This window comes from Emys orbicularis, chromosome 16 (assembly GCF_028017835.1).
Source record: "Emys orbicularis isolate rEmyOrb1 chromosome 16, rEmyOrb1.hap1, whole genome shotgun sequence".
NCBI classification, from domain to species: domain Eukaryota; kingdom Metazoa; phylum Chordata; order Testudines; family Emydidae; genus Emys; species Emys orbicularis.
In genome coordinates, this window is record NC_088698.1 from 6,245,393 (window position 1) to 6,268,162 (window position 22,770).

Consider the following 22,770-nt stretch of genomic DNA (forward strand, 5'->3'; position numbering starts at 1 on the left):
ACGCTATTTAACATTTTTTATTAATGACCTAGAAGAAGACAACATAATTACTGATGAAGTTTGCAAATGACACAAAAATTGGGGTAAAAAATGGAGAGGACAGGTCACTGATACAGAGCGGTCTGGGTCACTTCCTAAGCTAGGTGCAAGCAAACAATATGCATTTTAATATGCCTACATGTAACTGTATACATCTAAGAACTAAGAATGTCGGCTGTACTTATAGGCTGGGGGACTCTATCCTGGGAAGCAGGGACTCTGAAAAAGATTTGGGGCTCCTGGCAGATAATCAGCTGAACACGAGCTCCGAGTGTGACGCTGTGACCAAAAGGGCTAATGTAATCCTGGGCTGCATAAACAAGGAAATCTCCAGTATGAGTGAAGAGGTTATTTTGCCACTGTATTTGGCACTGATGCAACCACTGCTGGAATCCCGTGTTCAGTTCTGGTGTCCACAGTTTAAGAAGGAGGTTGAAATATTGGAGAGGGTTTAGAGAAGAGTCACGAGAATGATTAAAGGATTAGAAAACCTGCCTTATAGTGACAGATTCAAGGAGCTCAATCTGTTCAGCTTAACAAAGAGAAGGTTAAGGGGTGACTTGATCGCCGTCTATAAGTACCTACATGGGGAACAAATATTTAATAATGGGTTCTTCAACCTACCAGAGCAAGGTATAACACGAGCCAATATCAGGAAGCTAAAGCTAAACAAATTCAGACTGGAAAGAAAGTGTACATTTTTAACAGTGAGAGTAATCAGCCACTGGAAAAATTCACCAAGGGTCATGGTGGATTCTCCGTCACTGACAATTTCCAACTGTCTCTCTTTCACACACAAACACGCACAGTGTATGAGAGCTGAGACAAGGCTGCCAAATGTGTGTGACAGGAGATGTCTCGCACATGGTCTGCAGAACAGAACTTTGCCTGAGAGAGCAACAGATGAGCAACTCCCCCGTGAGTCTCAGAAGGGGAACCTCCAGCTACTCCAGTCTAGCGCTTAGAAGAGCAGCTGGGCTGCTTTGAAATGGCCTGACTGCAGGAAGCTGAGCTAGGACCAATGCAGAAGCTGCTTGTTCGGCTTCTAGATGCCAAGTTTGGATAGGGAGGAAACAGCAGACTGGAGTAGGGAAGTTCTGGGAGACAAGGGGCCAGGCAGAATGGCTGGCTGGCTGGCTCAGCCGCTCCCTTGTAGCTGCTTGCTGCTCCCTTGTACGTAGGCTTGAAGCGGTGAGAGTTCAACGTTCCTGGGGCAGTTTCTGTAACAGCAAGTGGAAGCTGCAAGTGACGTTTGGGCCACAGCAGGAGTTGGGTTTAGTCCAGTCTCATCTTGGTAACGAAGGCCTGGGTCACTGTCTGATGGGCTAACAGAAAATGACTGACCCCTCTCACTAGGTATGGACTCAGAGGGTATGTCTACATTGCAGTAAAACACCCACGGCTGGCACAGGTCAGCTGACTTGGGCTTGCAGGGTTTGGCTGGTGGGGCTATCGAAGTGCAGTGAACACATTCAGACTCAGGCAGGATCCCAGACTCTGAGACCCTGCAAGGTGGGGAGGGTTTCCGAGCCTGGGCTCCAGCCCGAGCCCCAACCTCTATACTGCAAATGTATAGCTCCACAGCCCAGGCCCCGGAAGCCCAAGTCAGCTGCAGGTGTGTTACTGTAGTGTAGACATACCCAGAGTGCCCTCTCCACTGCAGCTGGTCTCTGCCGCGGCTCTAACTTCAGACCTGTGTGACAGACCTTCTCCCCTCCCTGCTGGCTGACTGGAGCTGGTCAAGAAGTAGAAGGAGTCTATGGATCTGGGTGAGGTGAAGACATCTGGGCTCCGGGTGTTCCACAAAGCTCCAGTTTTTCATTATTGTGCGACTTTTTGTAGAAAAACTGTATTTCGTTTTCAAAAGGGGGATGCTGAAAACGAGATGTTTTTGTTTAGAAAGCATGTGACTGAGTTAGCCAATCAAAACAGGCCATGCAGAAAAATGGAAAGACACCCCTCCCCCCCGTTTCATTAGGCCAGGCATCGGGTGGCGTTTCTTCTGAAGTTTCCATTGAATATTTTTCAAAATGGAGATTTCTGAAGAAATGAAACCGTCGTGGTAACTCCATTTTCAAATGGGAAATGTGGATAACAAAGATTTCCTGTGAAGACTGTGGCCCCTCTGTTGCTGGTATCCTCTCCAGCTCCTCCCGCTTCTTCCCCCAACCTAGCATCACTTCAGGCATCTGGATTGGTCCTTTGCCAGCTCACACACCGGCAGGCCCCGTCTCATGCAGACACATGGTGGTTTGTTCCACTGTACCAGCTGGGGCAGATGAGGCCGAGATATGGGTGTGAGCGGTGGTAGCCTATTGAAAGCCTCATCCCTTGCTTATCCTCCGACCAGCCTCATACAATACATCTACACTGCAAAGAAAAGCTCTGTGGAGCAAGTCACAGAGCCCAGGTCAACTGATGCGAGGGAGGGCGTGGAAGCTCCTTTGCTGGAGGTTTTGAAAGGAGGCTGGAGCCACCTGTCTTGGATGGTTTAGACCCAACAAATCCTGCATCTTGGTAGGAGGTCAGACTAGATGACCCTTGCGGTCCCTTCTAACCCTAGGGTTCTATGATGCGGGTTCGCGGGGCTTGTGCAGTGGGGCTGAAATTAGCAGTGCGGCCATTCCTGCTTGGGCTGGAGCCTGGGGTCTGAAACCTGGGGAGAGTCTCGGAGCCTGGGCCCCAGCTCAAGCGGGAATGTGTCCACACTGCTCTTTTTAGCCCCATAAGGGGAGCCCGCGTCAGCTGACTCAGGCTCTGAGACTCCCTGCGGCTGCATTCTTTTGTTTGGTTTGCATTGTAGCCGTCAGCACCCTGCATTGGACAACCCTCGAGGAGAAGGAGATCTGCCCCAAAGTACTCGCCAAGGGGTGGGGGGAGCGGAGCAGCCCACGAGTGAGTGCCCCAGCCCCTGTGTCGGCCAGGACTTGCAGCCGCTGGCTGCAGATATTTGCCTTCCTCTCAAACTGACCTGCCTGCTGGGGTTTAAAGTGGAGGCCTGGGCCTTCCTGGCTCACTTCAAGCCCTTGGGGTAGGGTGGCTCTCTCAGAGCTGTGGCCCCTCACGCAGGAGAGCGAGCTCTCTCCAGAGGAAGGGGAAGCCTTTGGCAGAGGGACCGAGGCACGTGAGAATTGTAACCGGACCTTTGTGTTTTCCTTTGTGCAGCTTCTCTGGGTCTGTGTGCTGCCCAGGATGGAGGCAACAAGGAGACGAGTGTTTGATAGGTAAGCACCAGCATCCCTTCTTTAGACACTGCTTCTTCCTCAGAGCCACCTGTCCTCCCATCCCTGAAGGGCGTTCCCAGCCCCCTTGTATCTGAGTGCGGTTCCCCCAGAGCCTGCCTTGCTCAAAGCTCTGTGTCCAGGGGGTCCCATCTTTCCTTCCTTGATCAGAGATAGCCCTGGGGGCGAGGCAGGGACCAGCAGCGAAACAGTGGATGTCTGCAGGACACCGAGCGCACCCAGGGCAGTGGGCATATCCCAAAACTCCTGTTCACTTGGGAAAGTGGCATTGCAGCCGATGGATTGGAGCTGGGCTCCCCTCAGACAGCTAGTCACAGCTGACGTCCCTTCCCAGCACGGTGCCAGCTGCCTCCGGGAGACAGCAAAGTGCAGATGGCAGTTCCACAAGCAGTGTCTGGCTTCCCCTGCGAGAGGTGGTCCCGAGCACTAGTCCCTGCCCGTCCACCCAGATTTGGGGTCTCCTCGCTGTTACTGCTGACAGCCGTTTACATCCACCGTAAAGCCGAGCCAAGAACACTCCGGGGAAGAAGCCCACAGCAGTTTGTCCTGCATGAATCATTTTGCAGTGTTCCTCATTTTGGGTCCTTGTCACAAACTGGGTTCCTCATTTGGGCCTTGGCAGGAGAATGAAACTCAGCTTCTGGGCTGGCCACTTACGCTCTGTGCCAGGGTTGAGGGGATCTTTGGGGGCAGCCCTTCCTGCCCCTCAGATGCCTCCCACGACTCTGTATCGGCCAGTGTTTGGATAGTCCTGGGAGTAGATTGATGGGTTTCAGAGTGTACTGCCCAGCCCCCGTGGAGAGATGATGTAGCTACCAGAGAGGCCTCATCTCTGAGGGGGGGAAGAGGAAGAGAAGTGAAGGAGGGGGTACCAAGACAGGGGGCTGGAAAGAAAAGGGAGGCCGCATGTGTGGAACATGAAGAGCTTCAGTGAACGTTGCTACAGCTCCAGTGCCTGACGTTCGGCCTGAGCGTGTCTGCAGTGAGTGGAAGAAGCAAGTGATGGGAATTTGGGGCTCTGTTGTGGACACTCTGTTGTGGACACCCCCGTGGAAGGCAAGGCCATAACCTAAAGCACGTCCTAGATATGGCAGGATAATAGTGGGTATTCCACGGCATGCTCTTCATTTCTGAAGGAGAGCTCTGGCCAGGGCTGCTCCAGGGTAGGGTCATCGGAAGGTTCTGTTACAATCAATTGGCTATTGTCAGTGGTTCAAAGCTCCCCTGGGGGCTGACGCTCGGCTTTCAGCGTCTCTGTCAAGTTCAGTTCTGCATGAGTGAGTGTGTGGGGATTGAGAGTTCTTGGAACCTGCATTCCCAGAGCGCGGCTGTGAAACTTTGGGAGGCTATTTTTGGATTCCTGTAAAACTTCCCGCAGTTCCAGCTGGCCCCAGTATCCCTGACTTCCTGTTGTGTGGTATTGCTCTGGGCTGCTCAGCGGCTGCGTGTTAGTGCTGGAGGAAAGGCTTCCTGCCTTAGTGTGTTCTGTGCACAGCCTCGCTCGAATGCAACATTCAGGCTGAGCATGCATCACACGACTCCAGGGAATTCAGAGGTTACGGTTCCTGCAGGAAAATTAAGAGAGCCCCTTTGCATCTCCTGCATATACGAAGGTAACAATATAACAAATCAATACCTCAAGGTTTGCATTTAAGGCTAATTATGATACTTTGTTTAGTGACTTTTATCTGACGCTCTCAAAATGCTTCATGAGGTGGGGGATTCATTAACCTCTTAGTGTCTCCATCTGGAAGCCTCTTTCAAGGTCTCACAGCCGTCGGAGTCAATCAGGAAGGCGATCCAGGTTTCCTCAGCCCTAGGCCTGTTCTCACCACTAGTCTGGTTTATCTAATCTAGCTGTCTCTTTGAGGGCTTTCAATATCCATCACCATAGCATCTGGGAGCTTCCCAGGTAAGATGGACTGTATGGAGTCCCCTGCTCTTCTCCCTTTCCTGGGTGACTGACAACACTTTACCTACAGCTCTCGTGGGCTTCGGCTGGGGCTTGTGAGCTGCGTTGTGCATAGCTGTTGGTCATGGGTGCAGATGTGGTTGCTGAGGTAGCTGGAACCTGGCCTTTTGCTGGCTTTACAGGCTGTGGACAGAACCAGTGGAAGGGACTGAACCCAAGAGAGATGTGCTGACGGCAGCCTGGCCCATTGAGGGACTGCTACCTTGTGTTCAGGCTGCAGCTCTTGCATTTCGCCCACGCTCAGCCCAATGCGCAGCGTGCAGCAGTAATGCAGCCTGGAGGTGACCACCGCCCGGATCGATGCAGCCCGGTCCCCATGCGGGAGGAAGGGCGGAGGTGCCTAGCGAAGGCACACCCGGACTAGAGAGCACCATGGAGTCATGCTGCCCCTTTCTGAGTGCAGACCAGTGAGGTTCTACCCCTGGTCAGGGGCAGGTGGGGCTCCAGCCAGGCCACCTTGGGAGAACAGGAGCCAGGCACAGCATCGAGCACTGGACAGGATACCTGTGCTGCCCCCAGCCGGAGCTCTCCTCAGCCTCGGGCTAGCCCCAGGCAGTGCCACTGCCTCCTTGTGGTGGGGCAGCCAAGGACGGAGGAGGAGCTTCCTCCCAGAGCAGAAGTGTCAGAGCCAGCGCAGGCAGGGAGCGGTCTCCAGCAGAGGACACGGAGAGCCTTTTGCTGACCCTGGCTGCCTTTGCTGGACCCAGGTGGCTGAGGAGAGGTGGCTGACCCACGCCCTGCCCCCTGTGCCAGGCCCCAGCCGAATCCATGTGGTGTGCTGTTGCCAGGGCAAGTGATGCCTCCTGGAGGTCAGCGCCTGTGACAAAGGAGGCAGGCACCCTTCCCCTCCTCACCCTGCGATGCTCCGGGGGGTGGGGGGGCGAGAACCTGGCTGAGTCATCTGGCTCCGGGCTGCCAGGCGCTGCCTTAGCTGTGTCTGCCAGAGGCTGCCTGGCATTCCCAAGGCCTGGAGGCTGGCATCCCCTCATCCCCTGAAGATGACCGGCTGATGCTGCTTTTGACGACTGTGTTCATTTAGGTTTGTAACAGGATTGGCCCTTTCTACCTGTAGCTGCCATGTTCCATCCAGAGTTTTGCAGGTGACTTCCATCCTTCCCTCTTGCAGCACCCTTGGCCTGTCGCTCGTCCAGAGCCAGGGCAGGGCCTCCCTGTCAGCTAGGCCTCTCCCCCTCCCCTCCCCTCCCCTGCTAGATCCCAGAGTGTCATGGCACCCGCTTTTGCCAGCCGAGCCCTCGCTGCGGGGTTTAGTGTGGCACCCGGAGTCCTGTGAGACTGCAGTTGCCCGACTCCAGGGCAAGAAGAGGCTAAGGGGGAGCAGCCCCCTTCTCTTAGACCAGCACCACACCGAGGGTGACCAGAGGGCAAGTGTGAACAATCGGGACGGGGTGGGGGGGGGTCATAGATGCCTATATAAGAAAAAGCCCCAAATATCGGGACTGTCCCTATAAAATTGGGACATCTGATCACCCTGACCGCCCCAGACTGGACTCTTGCCTTCTCCCACCCTGGTGTCCTTGATCTTCCACCCAAAGCACCTTATCAGGTGGCCAGAAGGCAGCAGTCCGCGGAGCACTGAGGCACCAGTTGCTGTTCTGCCGCTGCCTCCTGGCTCCATCCAGGATCCCACCTCCACCCGGGGCCTTGCCCTGGTGCCACTGGCTTCCTAAGGGGAGCTGGGGAGGAGAGCGGTGGTGCTACTTAGTGCCGACTCTCCCAGACTGCTGGAGGACTTCCTCCCTCCCCTTCTCTAGCGGAGAGTGCCGAGCCCCGGCTTTGCCTTTCCCTGCCCCGTCACTGTACCACATCTCCTCCTTTCTCTTGGCAGCCGTGTGCGAGGGGAATTTCACCTGCAAGGAGAACGAGGTGTGCGTGAGACCCAGCGAGTGCCGCTGCCGCCATGGATACTTCGGGGCCAACTGTGACACCAGTGAGTATCGGGCGTCTGTTGGAGCTGGCCTCAGCAGCTCTTACCTCGGTCCTGGCACCGTCCCGTAGCTGAGTGACACAGCCCTGCCAAGCTCGGGTTAGTGCATACGCAGTAAAGTCAGTGAGTGCCAAAGCTCTGCTCCTACAGTATTGATGATAAAAGCAGCCAGGGAGCGCGGGGTTAACTCACCCTGCTGCACACGCCCTCTAAGTGTGTGATGTGGTATTGGCCCTTTTGCATGTTGTGCTTTTTCCTTTAGAAATTGCACTTGGGAAAGATGCCCGCTGACCCCTTTGCTTGGGACTTGCCCAGGCTTGGGCATTACAGGCTGCTTTTAGGGGGTCTCTGTTGCAAATTGTTCTGTTTGCTCCTTGGCTGGAAGCTGACATGTTCTAGCTGGATTGCATCTTCTAAAGAGAAGTATGGAGCAGGGTGGCCTCTGTGCACTCTGGGAGGCCACGCTGGGTCCTACAAGGGCCACGCTGGTGTGTGGGTGACAGCACGCTGCTCCAGCTGCTTACTTATACATGCTTCACTGAGTTACAAGCAGGAGGCTGGAGCCTCCAGGGAGTCAGTCTGGGTCTGAGTGCCCAAGAGTGATCACCCCTACAAACCCATCCCAGGAACTGTGGGCGTAAGGGGTGGCAGGGCTAGAAGTAGCAGTTGGACAAAGCTTTCCCCTTTCGAAATCCTTGTTCCTGCTCCAGCAGGGCCGCTTCCCAAGGTGCAGGCTCACCACAGTGTTTTGCAAAGCTTCAGAACTGTATTTTTCCCCAAACCAATCTGACACTTCGCACAGCAGGCTCACCTCCTCCAGCCGCCCAGCGAAGCACTGGGTCCAGAATGCAAATCACCCAAACTCTCTTTGAAACTGACAGCGCTCTCTACGCGACCAACGGAGCAGCAGCAACGTATTCCTCGCAGGCAGAAGTGGTGCAGGCTTTCCCCCAAATTCCCTGCCCCCCGTCTCCTTCAGGCTGGCACCAGGAATGGAAAGTTTCAAGCCACAAGGGGGATTTCTGGGAAAGCAAACTGAGACGTTCTGCTGGCTGCCGAATAACGACAAGCTTCTCTCTTTCCTTGTCCGTACCCCGGATAATAGAGCACAAGAAGGAGGCGTTAGCTGACACTGTTGGCCCCCCACAGCCTCCTGGGATCCTCATTTCATTTACCTGCTGCCAGGGCTTAGCAAAGTGCAAAGTCTCACAGCCTGCAGCGAGCTGCCCGGCAATTCTAGGGGAATGGTTGGGGCCGAAACATTTTTGTTCATTTAGTGTGGCCAGGAAAGTGACTAATGGTCCCGTCTTACTCCGCAGATCAGCTTCTGCTGGATTTGCAGTCAGTCTGCTCATGCCACTGACGTAAACAGGCTTTGATTCCTCCTTACTCCGGTTATCCCTGTGGAGCCAGCCCAGCCCAGGCCAGGCCAGAGAAGAGGCAGCTGGAGTCTGTTCTGGCTTAGGCATCATCAGTAGCATTGTTAATCGTGTTCGGACCGCATGGGCTAAAGTCTGCTCCCATTAAGGATCCCGTAATTAAACAGCTGGGGCTGGCCCGGGTCAGTTGACTTGGGTTTGTGAGGGTCAGGCTGTGGGGCTGTAAAATTGCTGTGTAGACATTCAGGCTTGGGCTGGAACCTCGCAAGGTGGGGGGGGGGGGGGGTTCCCAGAGCCCAGCATTTCTAAAGAGCCTGGAGGGGCCAGTCACTGCAGGGTTCATTTATTGCTTCCTGCGGGAGAGGAGGAGTTACATGTGAATCAGAACCCTGAACCAGCGGAAACGTCCACGTGTCTCATAACCAGCCTCTGCTGACTCGCTCCTGGTGACAGCTCCAGTGCTTAATCTGTGCCAGGGCTTGGCAGTTCAGAGCCCGGCACCGCTGGGCCTTGGCAGTTCAGAGCCCGGCACCGCTGGGCCTTGGCAGTTCAGAGCCCCGGCACCTCCGGGCTTGGCAGTTCAGAGCCCCGGCACCTCCGGGCCTGGCAGTTCAGAGCCCCGGCGCCTCGGGGCCTGGCAATACAGAGCCCTGGCACCACTGGGCTTGCCACATCAGTTATGAAAATAAAAAAATTGCTTGAGTCCCGGCACCTCTTTCCTTACAAATTAAGCACTGGCCGGCTCCTGTAGCTAAGGAATGGTGAACGCACCAGACCTCTATCCCTGAGCCTACCCGGATTCTGCTGCCTCCTTGTCTAGGCAGGAGGCCTCCTCCCCACCCCTGAGCAGCTGGGGATCAGACTCCGTGTCAGTCATAGGGGAAGGTGTGTTTGATTGATTGACCAGAGGTTGCTTTTGTTACGAAGCTACGTGTGCAGGATGAAGCAGCTAAGGATAAGGACAGAAGTCGTGCAACAGAACAAATGTTCACCTAAATAGTAACAAATTTCTACCAAGGAGAAGAGACACTTTGCAGTGGGAAAGCTGGGAGGGGAGGGGCGGGAGAGGCCAGGCTTTGCCTGTCCTGAGCTCAGCCAGACGGCTCTTGGAATTGTTGCCTCTGGAAGCTGCATCAGGGCTGGCTCCCAGCCCCTTTCCCTGGGACCTGCCCAGGCCTGCGTGTTACAGGGTGCTTTTAGGGGGTTCTGCTGGAAATTGCTCGGCTGTCTCTTTGGTTGGAAGCTGACATTGTTTCCAAACGGAGACAGCTAGAGATGCTGGCACGGCTACTGCGTTCTTGTCTCCCTGACCCTGGAATTGCATGTTCAGTGGCAGCAGCACAGCCAGCGGGCGCTATAGACTCCTGCGGGACCTGCTGGGTGGCTTCCCCTTCCGGGGCAGAGCAATGTGCAGACACAGAGCCAGTGCGCGATGTGCTGGGGAGACGAGCCTGCGAATGATGCCCTGCACTGCTCTTGGCACCGAAGCAGGGCTATACAGACCTACAGTCAGCAGATGAGTGTGCTGGGTGGGGCTCCTTTAAACTTGGGTTTGGAGGTGCAGTCCTCTAAGGAGCTGCAGCTGGTACATAAGCTGACAGGATGATGGCAGGAGGGGCCTGGTGACCGACCCAGGGACTCCTGCCCCCTCCTCTCAGGCTCGGTGGCTGCTCAGTAAGTCCTGGTGTGTTGCTTGTTTTGCAGAATGTCCCCGCCAGTTCTGGGGTCCAGACTGCAAGGAAATGTGCAGCTGCCACCCCAATGGCCAGTGCGAGGACGTCACGGGCCAGTGCACGTGCAACCCCAATCGCTGGGGGCCCAAGTGTGAGAACGCCTGTCTCTGCAAGCACGGCAAATGTGACCAGAAGACGGGCAAGTGCACCTGTGAGCCCAACTGGTGGGGTCCCCAGTGCTCCAGCTCTTGCTACTGCAGTCTCAACTCCCAGTGCGACCAGCAGACGGGGACCTGCCTCTGCCAGCCCGGCTGGTGGGGTCGGGGCTGCAACAACCAGTGCGTCTGCAACAACTCGCCGTGCGAGCAGTTCACCGGGCGCTGCCAGTGCCGGGAGCGAATGTTTGGCCCGCGCTGCGACCGCTACTGTCAGTGCTACAAGGGGAAATGTAACCAGGTGGATGGGACCTGCGCCTGTGAGCCGGGATATCGGGGCAAGTACTGCCGGGAGCCCTGCCCAGCGGGCTTCTACGGACAAGGCTGCAGGAGACGGTAAGTGTGCAGGGCCTTGGGCAGGTTCAGGCTCCCATGCTGCACTGGGCCCTGCCCGCCCGGTTGAGGACAGTCCCTGTTTCACCTGCCTTGTGCAGTCACCGCTTGCTCCAACAGCCGAGTCCTGCCCATGCTGGGGCGGGAGGGAGGGGTGAGCCCCAGGCACACGGGGGTGTTCAAATGATTGCTCACGTTCTGGGTTGTGCTCCCTGTTGGCGTCTGTAGGTGTGGGCAGTGCAAAGGGCTGCAGCCCTGCACCATCGCGGACGGCCGCTGCCTGGCCTGTGAAGCTGGCTGGAATGGCACCAAGTGCGATCAGGCCTGCTCCTCGGGCTTCTACGGGGACGGCTGCGAGAAAATCTGCCCCCTGTGCAAAGACGGCCACACCTGCAACCACATCAATGGCAAGTGCTCACACTGCAATCCCGGCTGGATTGGAGACAGGTGAGTGGAGGCTGCTTTGTGCGGAACCAGGCTGCACGCTCGTATGTTCTTCCCTTGGCCAAAGCGACGTTTGTGGCACTAGCTGCATTAGACACGTGGCCCCCCTGACTCCTAACCTTTGCCTTAGCCACTAGACGATGCTGCCTTCCTCTGAACGCCATTTAAAGCCCTCTTCCGGGATTGGCTCTCCCCTCCTCCTGGGGCATCAAACATGCTGGCGCTTTGCGTAGCGCTCGGTCAACATGCCCTAGTCCTGCCACGGAGCCGCCCCGCTGGAAGCTCTGGCCAGTCACAGGCTGACAACATAGCTGACAACTAGAAGCCAGTCGCAGAGCAGAGCATGGGCAGTGACCCGTGGGGACATCCTGGGGCGCTGGTCTCGGGGCATAGTGTGGGCAGTGGCTGGGGTGATGTCCCTGCGGGCCGGTCTCAGAGCACAGCATGGGCAGGGAATGGTGGGGAAAGGTATCTCAGGCAGAGCATGGTTAGTGAGGTGAAGAGAAGGAGAGTGTCCCAGGACGGTGTCGAAGGCTCTGCCGACTCCTGTCTGTGCTGTGTGGTCTTGGGAGGTGCCTCTCTGCTGCAATCACAGCTTCACCTACCAGATAGGCTGTAATGCCGTAGCAAGAGTGCCAGGCCAGCACTAAAGCTGCCTCCCCCAATGGCCACGGGTCCCACCAGCGATCATGGCACCTGCATCCACAATCTGGAGCTCTCAGAGCGTTTGCGGTGGCCTCGTGCTTTGAATCCCGGCTAGCGCCTCGCACGGGCAGCTCTGTGAGCTGGGGTTGACGTACGCTGCTGCTTTCCCAGGAGAGCCCAGCGTGTGGAGAGAGGCAGCAGAACCTTTCCTTTTGCTGCCTACATACCGCACAAACTGTGAGCAATACGTGACCCCGAGCCCAGCACTCCCTGCACGGAGCCAAGGGTCAATTGGCTGAGGTGGAAAATGGCCTGGCAGCTCCCCACAGCTAAGCTCAGTCCTTCTACCGGCTAAAGGCTCCTGGTGACTCCGTCCCCACAGCCCCTGTACTCGGGACAGGGAGGGACCACACAAGGGCAGTGGCTTTGCAGCACTCAGATGTGTTTGTCTGGAGAGTCCAGCAGCTGCACCAGTGTGGCTACGCCAGCTCCCAGGGCGTGCTCTCCTCCGGTGCCCGCCCTGTGACCTGCTCCTCTTGGCTCTTTCCTAGGTGTGAAACCAAGTGTCGCAACGGGACATACGGCGAGAATTGCGCCTTTGTGTGCAGCGACTGCTTCAACGGGGAGTGCCACTTTGAGACGGGCCGATGCCTCTGCCGGGCCGGCTCTCACGGCACCTAGTAAGTGACTCTTGTGTCTCGCGCTCTGTGCGGCTGGCATGCTGGGTGCATGGGCTGCTCCCGCCATTGCAGACCAGTCTGGATAAACACACCTGGATCTGGGCACATGGGCGGGGCTGTCTCTGACATCCCCAGGAGAGGAGGCTGCGGGGGAGAGCCCAGAGGAGTATGACACTGACCGGTGCTTAATTTGTAATGAAAGACGTGCCAGGGCTCAAGCCATTTACTTTTGTGACTGACGTGGCAAACCCAGAGGTGCCGGGTCTATGAACTACCAAGTCTAGAGGTGCCTTAGTCTAGAGGTGCCGGGGCTCAACCTTAGGAAGCACTGACAGTGTCCCCTAAATAATCTCTTTGGAGCCTGCAGGAGGAGGGTGCCTTTTGATTGGCAGCACAACTCCCTCCAGGGGGAGCTAATTGACTGCTGTTCGTTTTTGTACTAGCTGGGGTGGCAGGTGAGGGCGGCTCTGTCTGTCTCAGATCAAATGAACCCTCAATGTATCAGTGCAAAGTTATTCTTATTTCTTCATTCCTGGCTTCCGTCTGCTTGAGCCCCATCAATGAAATTATCCTGGGCCTGTTTCCTATTTTCAGTTGCAGACCGAGCACTGTCAACTTTTTCATTTTCACAAACCGCCCTTCCCAGGCTGCCCGGTGTTCATCTACCCGGATATAACGCTGTCCTCGGGAGCCAAAAAATCTTACCGCATTATAGGTGAAACCGCATTATATTGAACTTGCTTTGATCCACCGGAGCGCGCAGCCCCTCCCCCCCCTCCCCCCGGAGCGCTGCTTTACCGCGTTATATCCGAATTCGTGTTATATCGGGTCGTGTTGTATCGGGGTAGAGGTGTACGTGGATTTTGTGTGATATTTTCTGTTTGTTTGTTACGCTGGTTTTCACTGTGAGATCCCAAAGTAGAGGGACAAACCGAACACAATTCTTAATACAAGAGAGTAATTGCAAGTAAAGCAAGAGCTTACTTTCCAAACCCCGTCACCTGCCACCACTCCAGAGACAGCTCGGTATTGTTGCACATTCATTATCGTCCTTCATACACCTTTTAAATGTATGACTCGGGAAAGGCCTGGAGTACACCAGTGCCACTTTAGTTCCACCCAGTCCAGGGAAGGTGGGGCTTTTTGTGATTTTCACCAATCAAAAACCAGCCAAACACAAACCCAACAACACAAACCCACTGAGAAACTCAGCGGCAAAGCAAATAAACAAGCAGAACTCTCCGAAGGGTTTTGAAATGGAACAGAAAACACATCCTGTGTTATTCATGTCACACGCGCGTTCATCCCTCAAACATAAACAGGCACACCTCGTTCAACACGAAAAACCTGCCGTGCTGTGAGGAAAACACAAAAAGCCCAGAATCCGCTGGTGTGCTTGGTTTGTAATTAGATCGAGCCAAATTTCTGCTGACACAATGACAGTGGTGTCATGAGTCTGCCAGGTCCCACCCAAAGCACCTTGAATTGCTTAGGGAAGCCTCTCTGTAGAATCATAGAGCCCCTTGCTGTGGAAAATGTCCGCTGTGGTTTTTCTCAAAGTCCTTCTGGTGGTAACTGGCTGATAATATAGAGACATGCTCTTCCTGAGAGTTCAACCAAGAGTCACTGGAAAATTTTCTTGTCCAGTTAAGGAGCCGGGAGGCTGACGGTGATTGCAGAAGCAGGTGTGAACTTCCACAATGTGCTTTAGGAGAGTGCCGGTTGTTTTTTCAGTGCACGGAGTGGTTCCAGCTAAGGATGATTGATCCTGAGCATTCTCTCCTCCCCTTTGTTATATTTCCATTGTCAGCCCGTGTGGTGGATATAACAGCCTTTAGAACAATTCATGGTCATCAATGTTTGCTAATAGTGATTCACTGCATGTTTTAACGGTAGGTAGTAAGTGCTCTAGCCAAGGATCCTAGGAGAGGTTTCATCCACAGGATGAAATTATTACCTCTTGTGGTTTACCAAGCCTGAAGATTACTGGAAATTCAGGTTTCTCTTTCAATTAATTGGTAAGATCTCTGTCTTGGAGAGGCTTATCTTGAACTCTAAGAGCGTTCCCTCTTCCTGTATGAGAGGAGATAGTGATTGGAGGGAGAAGTATGAATTGCTGCACGTAACAGGGAGGGAGAAAAGCCGCCATATTCCTCGTTCTGATGGGAAGAAGGGTTTAGTTGTTATGCAAATGACACAAAAATTAGGGGAGTGGTAAATATTGAAGAGGACTGGTCAGTGATGATTGGGATCACTCGGTAAAGTGGGCACAAGCAAACAATATGCGTTTTAGGTCAACTAAATATAAATATATACATCTAGGAACAAAAAATATAGGATAAAAGATTTAGAAACCCTGCCGTATGAGGAAAGGTTACAACAACTGGGCATGTGTAGTCTGGAGAAAAGAAGACTGAGGGCAGACCTGATAACAGTCTTCAGAGCCGTTACTTACAGGATGGGGGACTCTATCCCTGGAAACAGTGACTCTGAAAGATTTGAGGATCATGGTTAAGGCTATGTTTTAGTCACAAGTATTTTTAGTAAAAGTCATGGACGGGTCACGGGCAGTAAACAACAATTCACGGCCCGTGACCTGTCCATGACTTGTACTATATACCCCTAACTAAAACAGGGGCCGGGGCACCTGAGCTGTCTTCATGTCATTAGTTATTAGCTCTCCTTCCCTGCTAAGTAGAGGACCTACACTTTCCTTTTGTCTTTCTCTTGCTCCTAATGAATTTAAAGAACTCTTCTTCTTACCTTTTATGTCCTTTGCAGGTGTAACTCATTTGTATCTTTGTCTTTCTGATTTTGTCCCTACATGCTTGTGCTGTTCTTTTCCTCCTTTGCAATTCATCCATGTTTCCAGTTTTTGTAGGATTCCTTTTTGATTTTCAGGTCATTAAAGAACTCCTGATAGAGCCATATTAGCCTCTTGCTGTTCTTCCTATCTTTCCTTTGTATTGGGATAATTTGCAGTTGTGCCTTTAGTATTGTCTCCTTGAGAAACTGCCAGCTCTCCTGAACTTCTTTATCCCATAGATTCGCTTCCCATTGGACCTCACCTACCAGTTCTCTGAGTTTGTTAGTTGGCTTTTTTTAAATCCATTGTCCTTATTCTGCTGCTCTCACTCCTTCCTTTCCTTAGAATCACCTTCACATTTGCAACCAATTCCTCCCTGTTGGTCAGAGTCAGGTGTAAAATGGCCGTCCCCCTCGTTACTTCCTCCACTTTCTGGGACAAAAAATTGTCCCCCATGCATTCCAAGCACTTACTGGAAATATTGTATTTTGCCATGTTACTTTTCCAATGGATGTCTGGGTAGTTAAAGTCCACCATTACTACCAGGTTCTTGTGTTTTGGATATTGTTATTTGTTCTAGAAATGCCTCATCCACCTCCTCTTCCAGATTTGGGGGTCTAGAGTAGACCCCTCCCATGACATCACCCCAATTTTCCCCTGCTTTTAGCTTTACCCAGAGACTTTCAACTGGTCTTCCTCTCACCTCCTTCCGGACCTCAGAACACATGTATATATTCTTGACATATAATGCAGTACCGTCTCCCTTTTTCCTTGCCTGTCCTTCTTGAAGAAGTTATACCCCCCTATACCAATATTCTAATCATGAGATTTATCCCACCAAGTCTTTGTGACACCAGTTATGTCATAATTAGCTTATGTACCCATACGTCTAGTTCTTCCTGTTTCCCCCCATACTACTTGCATTTTTTTATAGCAGAAATATATGATGCTGAGCAGATTCCCTCACTGATTTCCCTCTTGATGTTCCTCTGAGCCTCTTGTAATTTTCCATGTCCCCTCCCTACTGCCCGAACATTTAGCTCTCTCTTAAGGTTTTTTTTTTTATGCTTACCTGTGACCTTTTGTCACCTGCCCCCTTTGAAAGTAATTTACAACCCACCTCAGTAGGTTGGCATGTCTGTGTGTGAAGATGCTCTTCCCCTTTTTGGTCTGGGGAATGATTAAACAATTAGAAAACCTGCCTTATAGTGATAGACTCAAGGAGCTCAATCTATTTAGCTTCACAAAGAGAAGGTTAAGGCGTGACTTGACCACAGTCTGTAAGTACCTACATGGGGAGCAAATATTTAATAATGGGTTCTTCAATCCAGCAGCTAAAGGTCTAACACAATCCAATGGCTGGAAATTGAAGCCAGACAAATTCAGACTGGAAATAAGGCATATATTTTAACAGAGTAATTACCCATTGGAACAATTTACCAAGGTCGTGGTGGACTCTCCATTACTGACGATTTTTAAATCAAGACTGGATGTTTTTCTAAAAGATCTGCTCTAGGCATTATTGTGTGGAAGTTCTCTGGCCTGTAGTATTATTATACAGGAGGTCAGACTAGATGATCACAATGGGTGCTTGGAATCTATGTCAGCAGAGCCAGTGCTGATTTTGCTTTAGATTGGAGCAAGTCCAACCCAGGTGGAACCTAAAATTCAAAAAGTTGGAGGTAATTTTTTTTTTTCAATTTTTTTGAAAGGGGTGGGTTTGTTTTTACTTATTTGAAATTTGATACCAGAAAAGGTAATCAGAAATTTATTTATGTTGGGGGTTTTGTTTACCCTCCAGCCTCCCCCGCCACCATTGTGCACATATTGTCTCTCCCTTTCTTCCCCTCCGCTTTTCCCTTTTTTTCCTTCCTTTTTTTCCATTTTCCCACTGGAAAAGGGGGCAAAGGGGAGAAACAACAAACTGAGAAACCAAAAGAGTCCTGGAAAGGTTCTTTCCTTCCCTGCCAAAACTGGCCCAGGAAGTGCTTTCCATTCAATCTAGCTGCGTGAATGACTTGCGTGTCTTGTGCTCACCCCTTTGAGTGAGCTCTGTCACGCAGTGCAACTCTATCGCTCAGGCTGCTGTCTGCCCAGTGAGCAAAAAACGACGGCCAGGTTAGATTTTCACACTTTTCCTAGAGGTTTTGTTTTTCACAGCAAATGATCGTTCTCATGTGTAAGCCTTATGTACTGCACAGATGAGTGTTGTGACCATTTGTCTTGTGTACCCAGCTCACTGCATCTCGAGCAGCAGCTGTCATGAAATCACTTGTTTGTTTCAACTCTTCGTTTTCCAGAATCCCCTTCAGTGATTGATGGAACCGCTAACTTGAGGGAAATTTGCTGTCTGACTAATCACTGTCTGCCTCGCCGCTCTGCTTTGCTTCCTCAAAACCGCACAGCGGTGATTAACTCTGGACAGCCAGGTCGCCAATGCTAAATGCCTCTTGTTGGCCCTTATTAAACAGAGTTGTGTAGCTGTCTCCCTCAAAGGGTCTTATCAGTCAGATTGGGAGATTTACGACTAAACTGAGAAATAGCTGCCAGGATAGAAATAATCTCTCCTTGTCATCACGGCGGCTGCCAGAGATCGGGGGCAAAAGCTGGAGAACTGCCTCCAACCCCAGTAGAGGAGTGTGGGCCATCGTCTCCTCCCTGAAGTGGGGGATAGGGGCTGGTGGGAAGTTGCTGATGGCCTGGCCCAGATCAGTGGGCACACATGCACGCACACCTATGCTGCAGCTTCGCAATTCTGCTTCTCTTGACGTTTGAGGTGTGTGGTCCGGTTTTAGGGCTGGGGCTAAGACACTCATGGCTTCCCAGATGTCCTGCTGGGGCCTGCATTCCCATGTGTCCTGTGGAAACCGTGCTAGCAGTGGGGGAGGGCTGTGCTTACGCTTCCAAGGAGGGCTTTGATAGCTTCCTTAAGGAGCTGGAAAGCAGCTCTGTGATTTGCTGGCTGAGTCCAGCAGGGGGCACTGGAGCATCCCTTTTACAAATTGCACCATGTGGTTCCAACCCTGGCTGCGGAAGGTCAAGGCCAGAGTCAGTGTCTGACGCATGGCCCCTGGCAGGGAGGGCTTTGCAGGGTGCCCAGATGTTCGCTGACTCAGCCTTTTGCTGCTGCTGCTTTTTTCAGTGGAAGGAAAGGGGAAAGCAGTGGTGTTTTTGTGCCAATGCCTCCTGCGGTGTCACCCAAGGGTTCAGGCCCCAAAATCATGAGATTGGCTTAAAAATCAGGCGATTTTAAAACATGTTTTTGGTTTGTTTATTTGCCTTCTGGTCTTAAGCCTGGAGGATTCACATTTTCTAGCTTTCTTCCTGATCCCCAATTACTATAAATGTGCTTTCTGTAAGTGGAAACTTGAGAGTCTCCCATAATCACCTGACTCCAGAAGCTGGGGCTTTAAGCAAAACACCAGCTATGGTGACGATCCTGTTAACAACATAAGAGTTGGTGACGCTGCCAGAGCCTTGTAGGGAAGAGCGTTGGGCTCAGTCAGACGTGCTCCTCCTGGTGTCGTCGCATTGTGGGGGCCCCATTTCCCTAGAACCTCTCCAGCGTACTCAGACAGGCGCAGGCTGCTTAGGGAGGCATGGGACACAGCGCGCACAAGCCGATGCAAGGTTTGTGTGCACACGCTGCAGAGACTTGGTTTGTGTCACAAAGCCACAAGTGTCTCCTAGCTGTACAGGTCCAGGCTACGCTCACTTTAGTGTGATGGGGTGAAAGCAGCTTAGCCAGACTTTCCCCTTCTCCTCTTGTGCACAGAGACGGCCGGGTCCTTTCCCCCTTTCACTGTGCTGATGGCTGGGAAGCAGGGTGGTCTCGTGCTGGGTGGCGTTCCGTGCTGACCCTTCCACACCGTCTGCTCTCTTAATGAGGCAAGAGCTAGTTTTCTTGGTGCTGTTCTGCCGACTCACCTGGGATCTGACCCTCACGGGCTGGGTTTTCTTTGACGTTCCCCCCCCCCGGAGAGTAGGCCCTTCTAATTATAAGAGCATCTTAGACCTGTGTTTCCAGTCAGGCCCACTGATGTGCTGTGTGCTTGTGTCACATGGAGGACTCTGGTAGCTGAACGAACACCCTGACTCCAGAAGAGCCATCCCATCCAGAAGCTTTGTCAGCAGTTTAAACCCCTGCAGACGGGGTAAATACAACTTTGGTCAGCAGTTACTCATTGCCCCTGGCTTACAGACTAACTTCAGAAAGGGACTTGGCTTCACTTTGCTCAGGATAGAAAACTTTGTGGTAACTTTCCCGAACAGCATGTGGGAATTTCTCTGCAGGGCACCCGGTGACGTCAGTGAGGAGTAAGCCTGCATTTATTGCTGACAGTAACGTTAAAGAAATACCAGTAATTACAAGAAGGGAAGCGAGCCGAAGAACAGCTGGAGACTGTTCCACCATCACAATCCCCCTGGAACTGAAAAGCACAGACTTAGGTAAAGGGTGACACCAAGATTACTGCAGGGGTCCCTCAATCTCGCCTGTTGAAACAGTTCCACCGTGTTTAAATAATTAGAGTCCTTGGAGCAGGGGGACTAGACCCGGGGTCTCCCACCTCCCAGGTGGTGCCATAATCAACAGGCTACAGAGTCATTCACTCTCTGGCCCGGTGAATGTTTAACTATTTATCCAGAGTGAAACCGTTTCAACAGGAGAGATGGGGGCAGCCCCACATCAGCCTATCCCATGGCCCAGTGGCAAAAGCGGAGAGACCTTTCTCCCCTCAGAAAGAGGGGGGAGTCCCAGGTAAGCGCTGTAACCATTGGGCACCACTCCTCCTCTGGCCCTTCCGTGTGAAGTAACTTGTTCTCCCCAGAAACGCCTTCGGCGCCTGCCTCCAGGAGAGGGGGCCCGGCTGTGATTGGTACCAGTGGGAGGCACCTCTCCGTAGCCCACACTTAGGCGCCAGTCTCGGGGGGTCTGGGGGGGGGGGGAAACTTAGCACACCCCCCGTCCATTGGCTAGTTTAGGCAGCTCTCTGCCTCGCCTGCTGGCTCGCAGTCTGAGGCACCTACTTCTCCCCATTCATTGGGTAGGAGCCTAGGGACTGAATTCAGGCGTTGTGACTCTCAGTGGTGGTCCTGTGATTTTCTAGGCGCATAAAAATTAGGCGTTGTGATGCATGAGCCCATCCTTTCTCTTCCTGTAACCCCCTGCCTGGGGCGCAATGAACCTTCCAACTTTGCAACAAACGGAGCAGGGGTCCTACAGACAGCAGCCTCCTTCACTGCACAGCCCTGAACAATGCAGAATTCATATGCACAAGCAACCTTAGTCCTGGCATTTCTTGACTTTGCAATCTTACTAGTGTTCTGTTAACAGTTGTGTGGCATTTCCTGTTTGTTTGTTTTTAAAAAGCAAACTGAACAGATTCCATCATGTGGTCTCCTCTTGACACCCACATGGGTCATCAGCGGTGTAGAAACCTTTAAATCCACCACACAGACCTCTGCCACATAAGCTAATGGAGTAACTGATAGCAGTAGTAGGTTGTTATCCTCTGTGTGGACCAGCACTAGGGAGAGATGAGACACTTTGCTAGTGAGTTTCACAGATGTTTGTTGACATCAGAGGAATGGTGAGATTTCGAATCTTGGATTCCTTTCCAGGCTCTGGAGAGGAGTTTAGACTAGTGAACATCCCAGTTCCATTCTCCTCACCTAGGTAGTCCCAGGTGCCACCAGACTCCTTGTTGTTTTGTAGATACAGACTAACACAGCTACCCCCTGATACTAGGTAGTCCCAGTTTCCAATCCTCAGGCATTTCATCCCAGCAATCCCCTTGCCCAGCTATTCCTAGTCCTCCCCCAACACCGACAGCTCCTTGCCCAGCCAGCCCTAATTCCCACCTTTCACCTCTCAATCTAATCTGTTTCTCTACTTCCCCCCCCTCCAGTAACCCACACACCTCACTTCCCCATCCCTTCCGGCTCCCAGTCCCTGTCTCTCTCCCTGGGCTCCTTGTTCAAATCTACTTCCCTTGCCTCCCCCCCCCAGGTCTGGTGCTTGCCACCCCCCTGCAGATTTCAAATCCCCGCTCCAAACCATGGGGTGTGAGAGCTTCTCAAAGAATTTTTCTCACTACAATTTCAGCTGAGCAAAACAATGGATTTTTCACTAGCCTCCTTCTTGGAAATGGCTGAACCACTTAGGCTGAAATTTTCCAAAACAATTCAGCCTGAGGCAGGCACCCAGCATCAAAAATGTCAGCCCGACCAGTTAACGATTGGCACCGTTATGAGCAACTGAAAATAGGGTCTCATAACAGAAATGTCAGGCAAGTTTAATAATAGGTAATGCTACCCGCCTCGTCTGTAATAACAGAGAACAGCGCTGCTTCCAACGGCTGACATCCAATCCCAGACCCAGCTGCTCTGCGTGGATGTGAAGCCTGCACTGACTCTGCGCTAATCCCTGTGTTGTGCCTGGCACATGGTGCCACATGGGCACGGAGCTGGGCCGGGGGAAGCGTTGTAAGTTTAAAAGGCATGAAATGTGCTCGGGCCAGGCTAGCCCAGCTGAATCCCTTTGAGGCCAGACAGCGCAGCAACTGCTGGCAGCAGGCTGGAACGTGCCAGCTACGCTCTGCCTGGTGGAGACAACGGGCCCTGGAGTCTTTGTGTTTTATCATTGCTGAAGGCGCTAGGTTCAAGCCCAGGGACGTGGCGCTGAGAGAGGGCTGGGTTTTATGGTGGGGAAAGCAATAGGGGGCAGAGCCAGACGGTGACTCCCTCAAGCGCATCGTGTGCATCACGTGAATGAGGGCTGTCACCGCTTCAGATCATAGCATCCGGGAGCTCATCCAGGCACAGAGAAGCGGGAACCCTTCGACCAGGGGTGGGCAAACTTTTTGGCCCGAGAGCCACATCTGGGGATGGAAATTGTATGGCGGGCCACGAATGCTCACGAAATTGGGGGTTGGGGTGCAGGCTCTGGGGTGGAGCCAGAAATGAGGAGTTCAGCGTGCGGGATGGGGCTCTGGGCTGGGGCAGAGGTGTGGGTGGGGCGGGGGGTGAGGGCTCCAGCTGGCGGTGCGAGCTCTGGGGTGCAGGATGGTGGGACCGAGGGGTTCAGAGGGCGGGAGGGGGATCAGGGCTGGGGCAGGGGGTTGGGGTGCAGGAAGGGGGCAGGGGTTCAGGCTCCAGGCGGCGCTTACCTCAAGCAGCTCCCAGAAGCAGTGGCATGTCCCTTCTCCGGCTCCTACATGGAGGCGCGGCCAGGCAGCTCTGCGCACTGCCCCATCCACAGGCACCACCCCTGCAGCTCCCATTGGTCGCGGTTGCCGGCCAATGGGAGCTGCAGGGGCGGCGCTTGGGGCGGGGGCAGTGTGTGGAGCCCCCGGCTGTCCCTACGCATAGGAGACTGAGGGGGGACGTGCCGCTGC

At 53.1% G+C, this 22,770-nt stretch overlaps 1 protein-coding gene across 1 annotated transcript in view; it reads left to right on the forward strand.

The window, feature by feature from the left end:
• SCARF2 (scavenger receptor class F member 2) overlaps positions 1-22,770 on the forward strand; it is an 87,732-nt gene that overhangs the window by 15,708 nt on the left and 49,254 nt on the right. Inside the window, exons 2-6 of the mRNA XM_065417952.1 lie at positions 3,205-3,263; positions 7,100-7,201; positions 10,282-10,801; positions 11,027-11,245; positions 12,439-12,567. Of these exons, the coding sequence (XP_065274024.1) occupies positions 3,205-3,263; positions 7,100-7,201; positions 10,282-10,801; positions 11,027-11,245; positions 12,439-12,567 (1,029 nt within the window). The remainder of the gene's footprint in view (positions 1-3,204; positions 3,264-7,099; positions 7,202-10,281; positions 10,802-11,026; positions 11,246-12,438; positions 12,568-22,770) is intronic.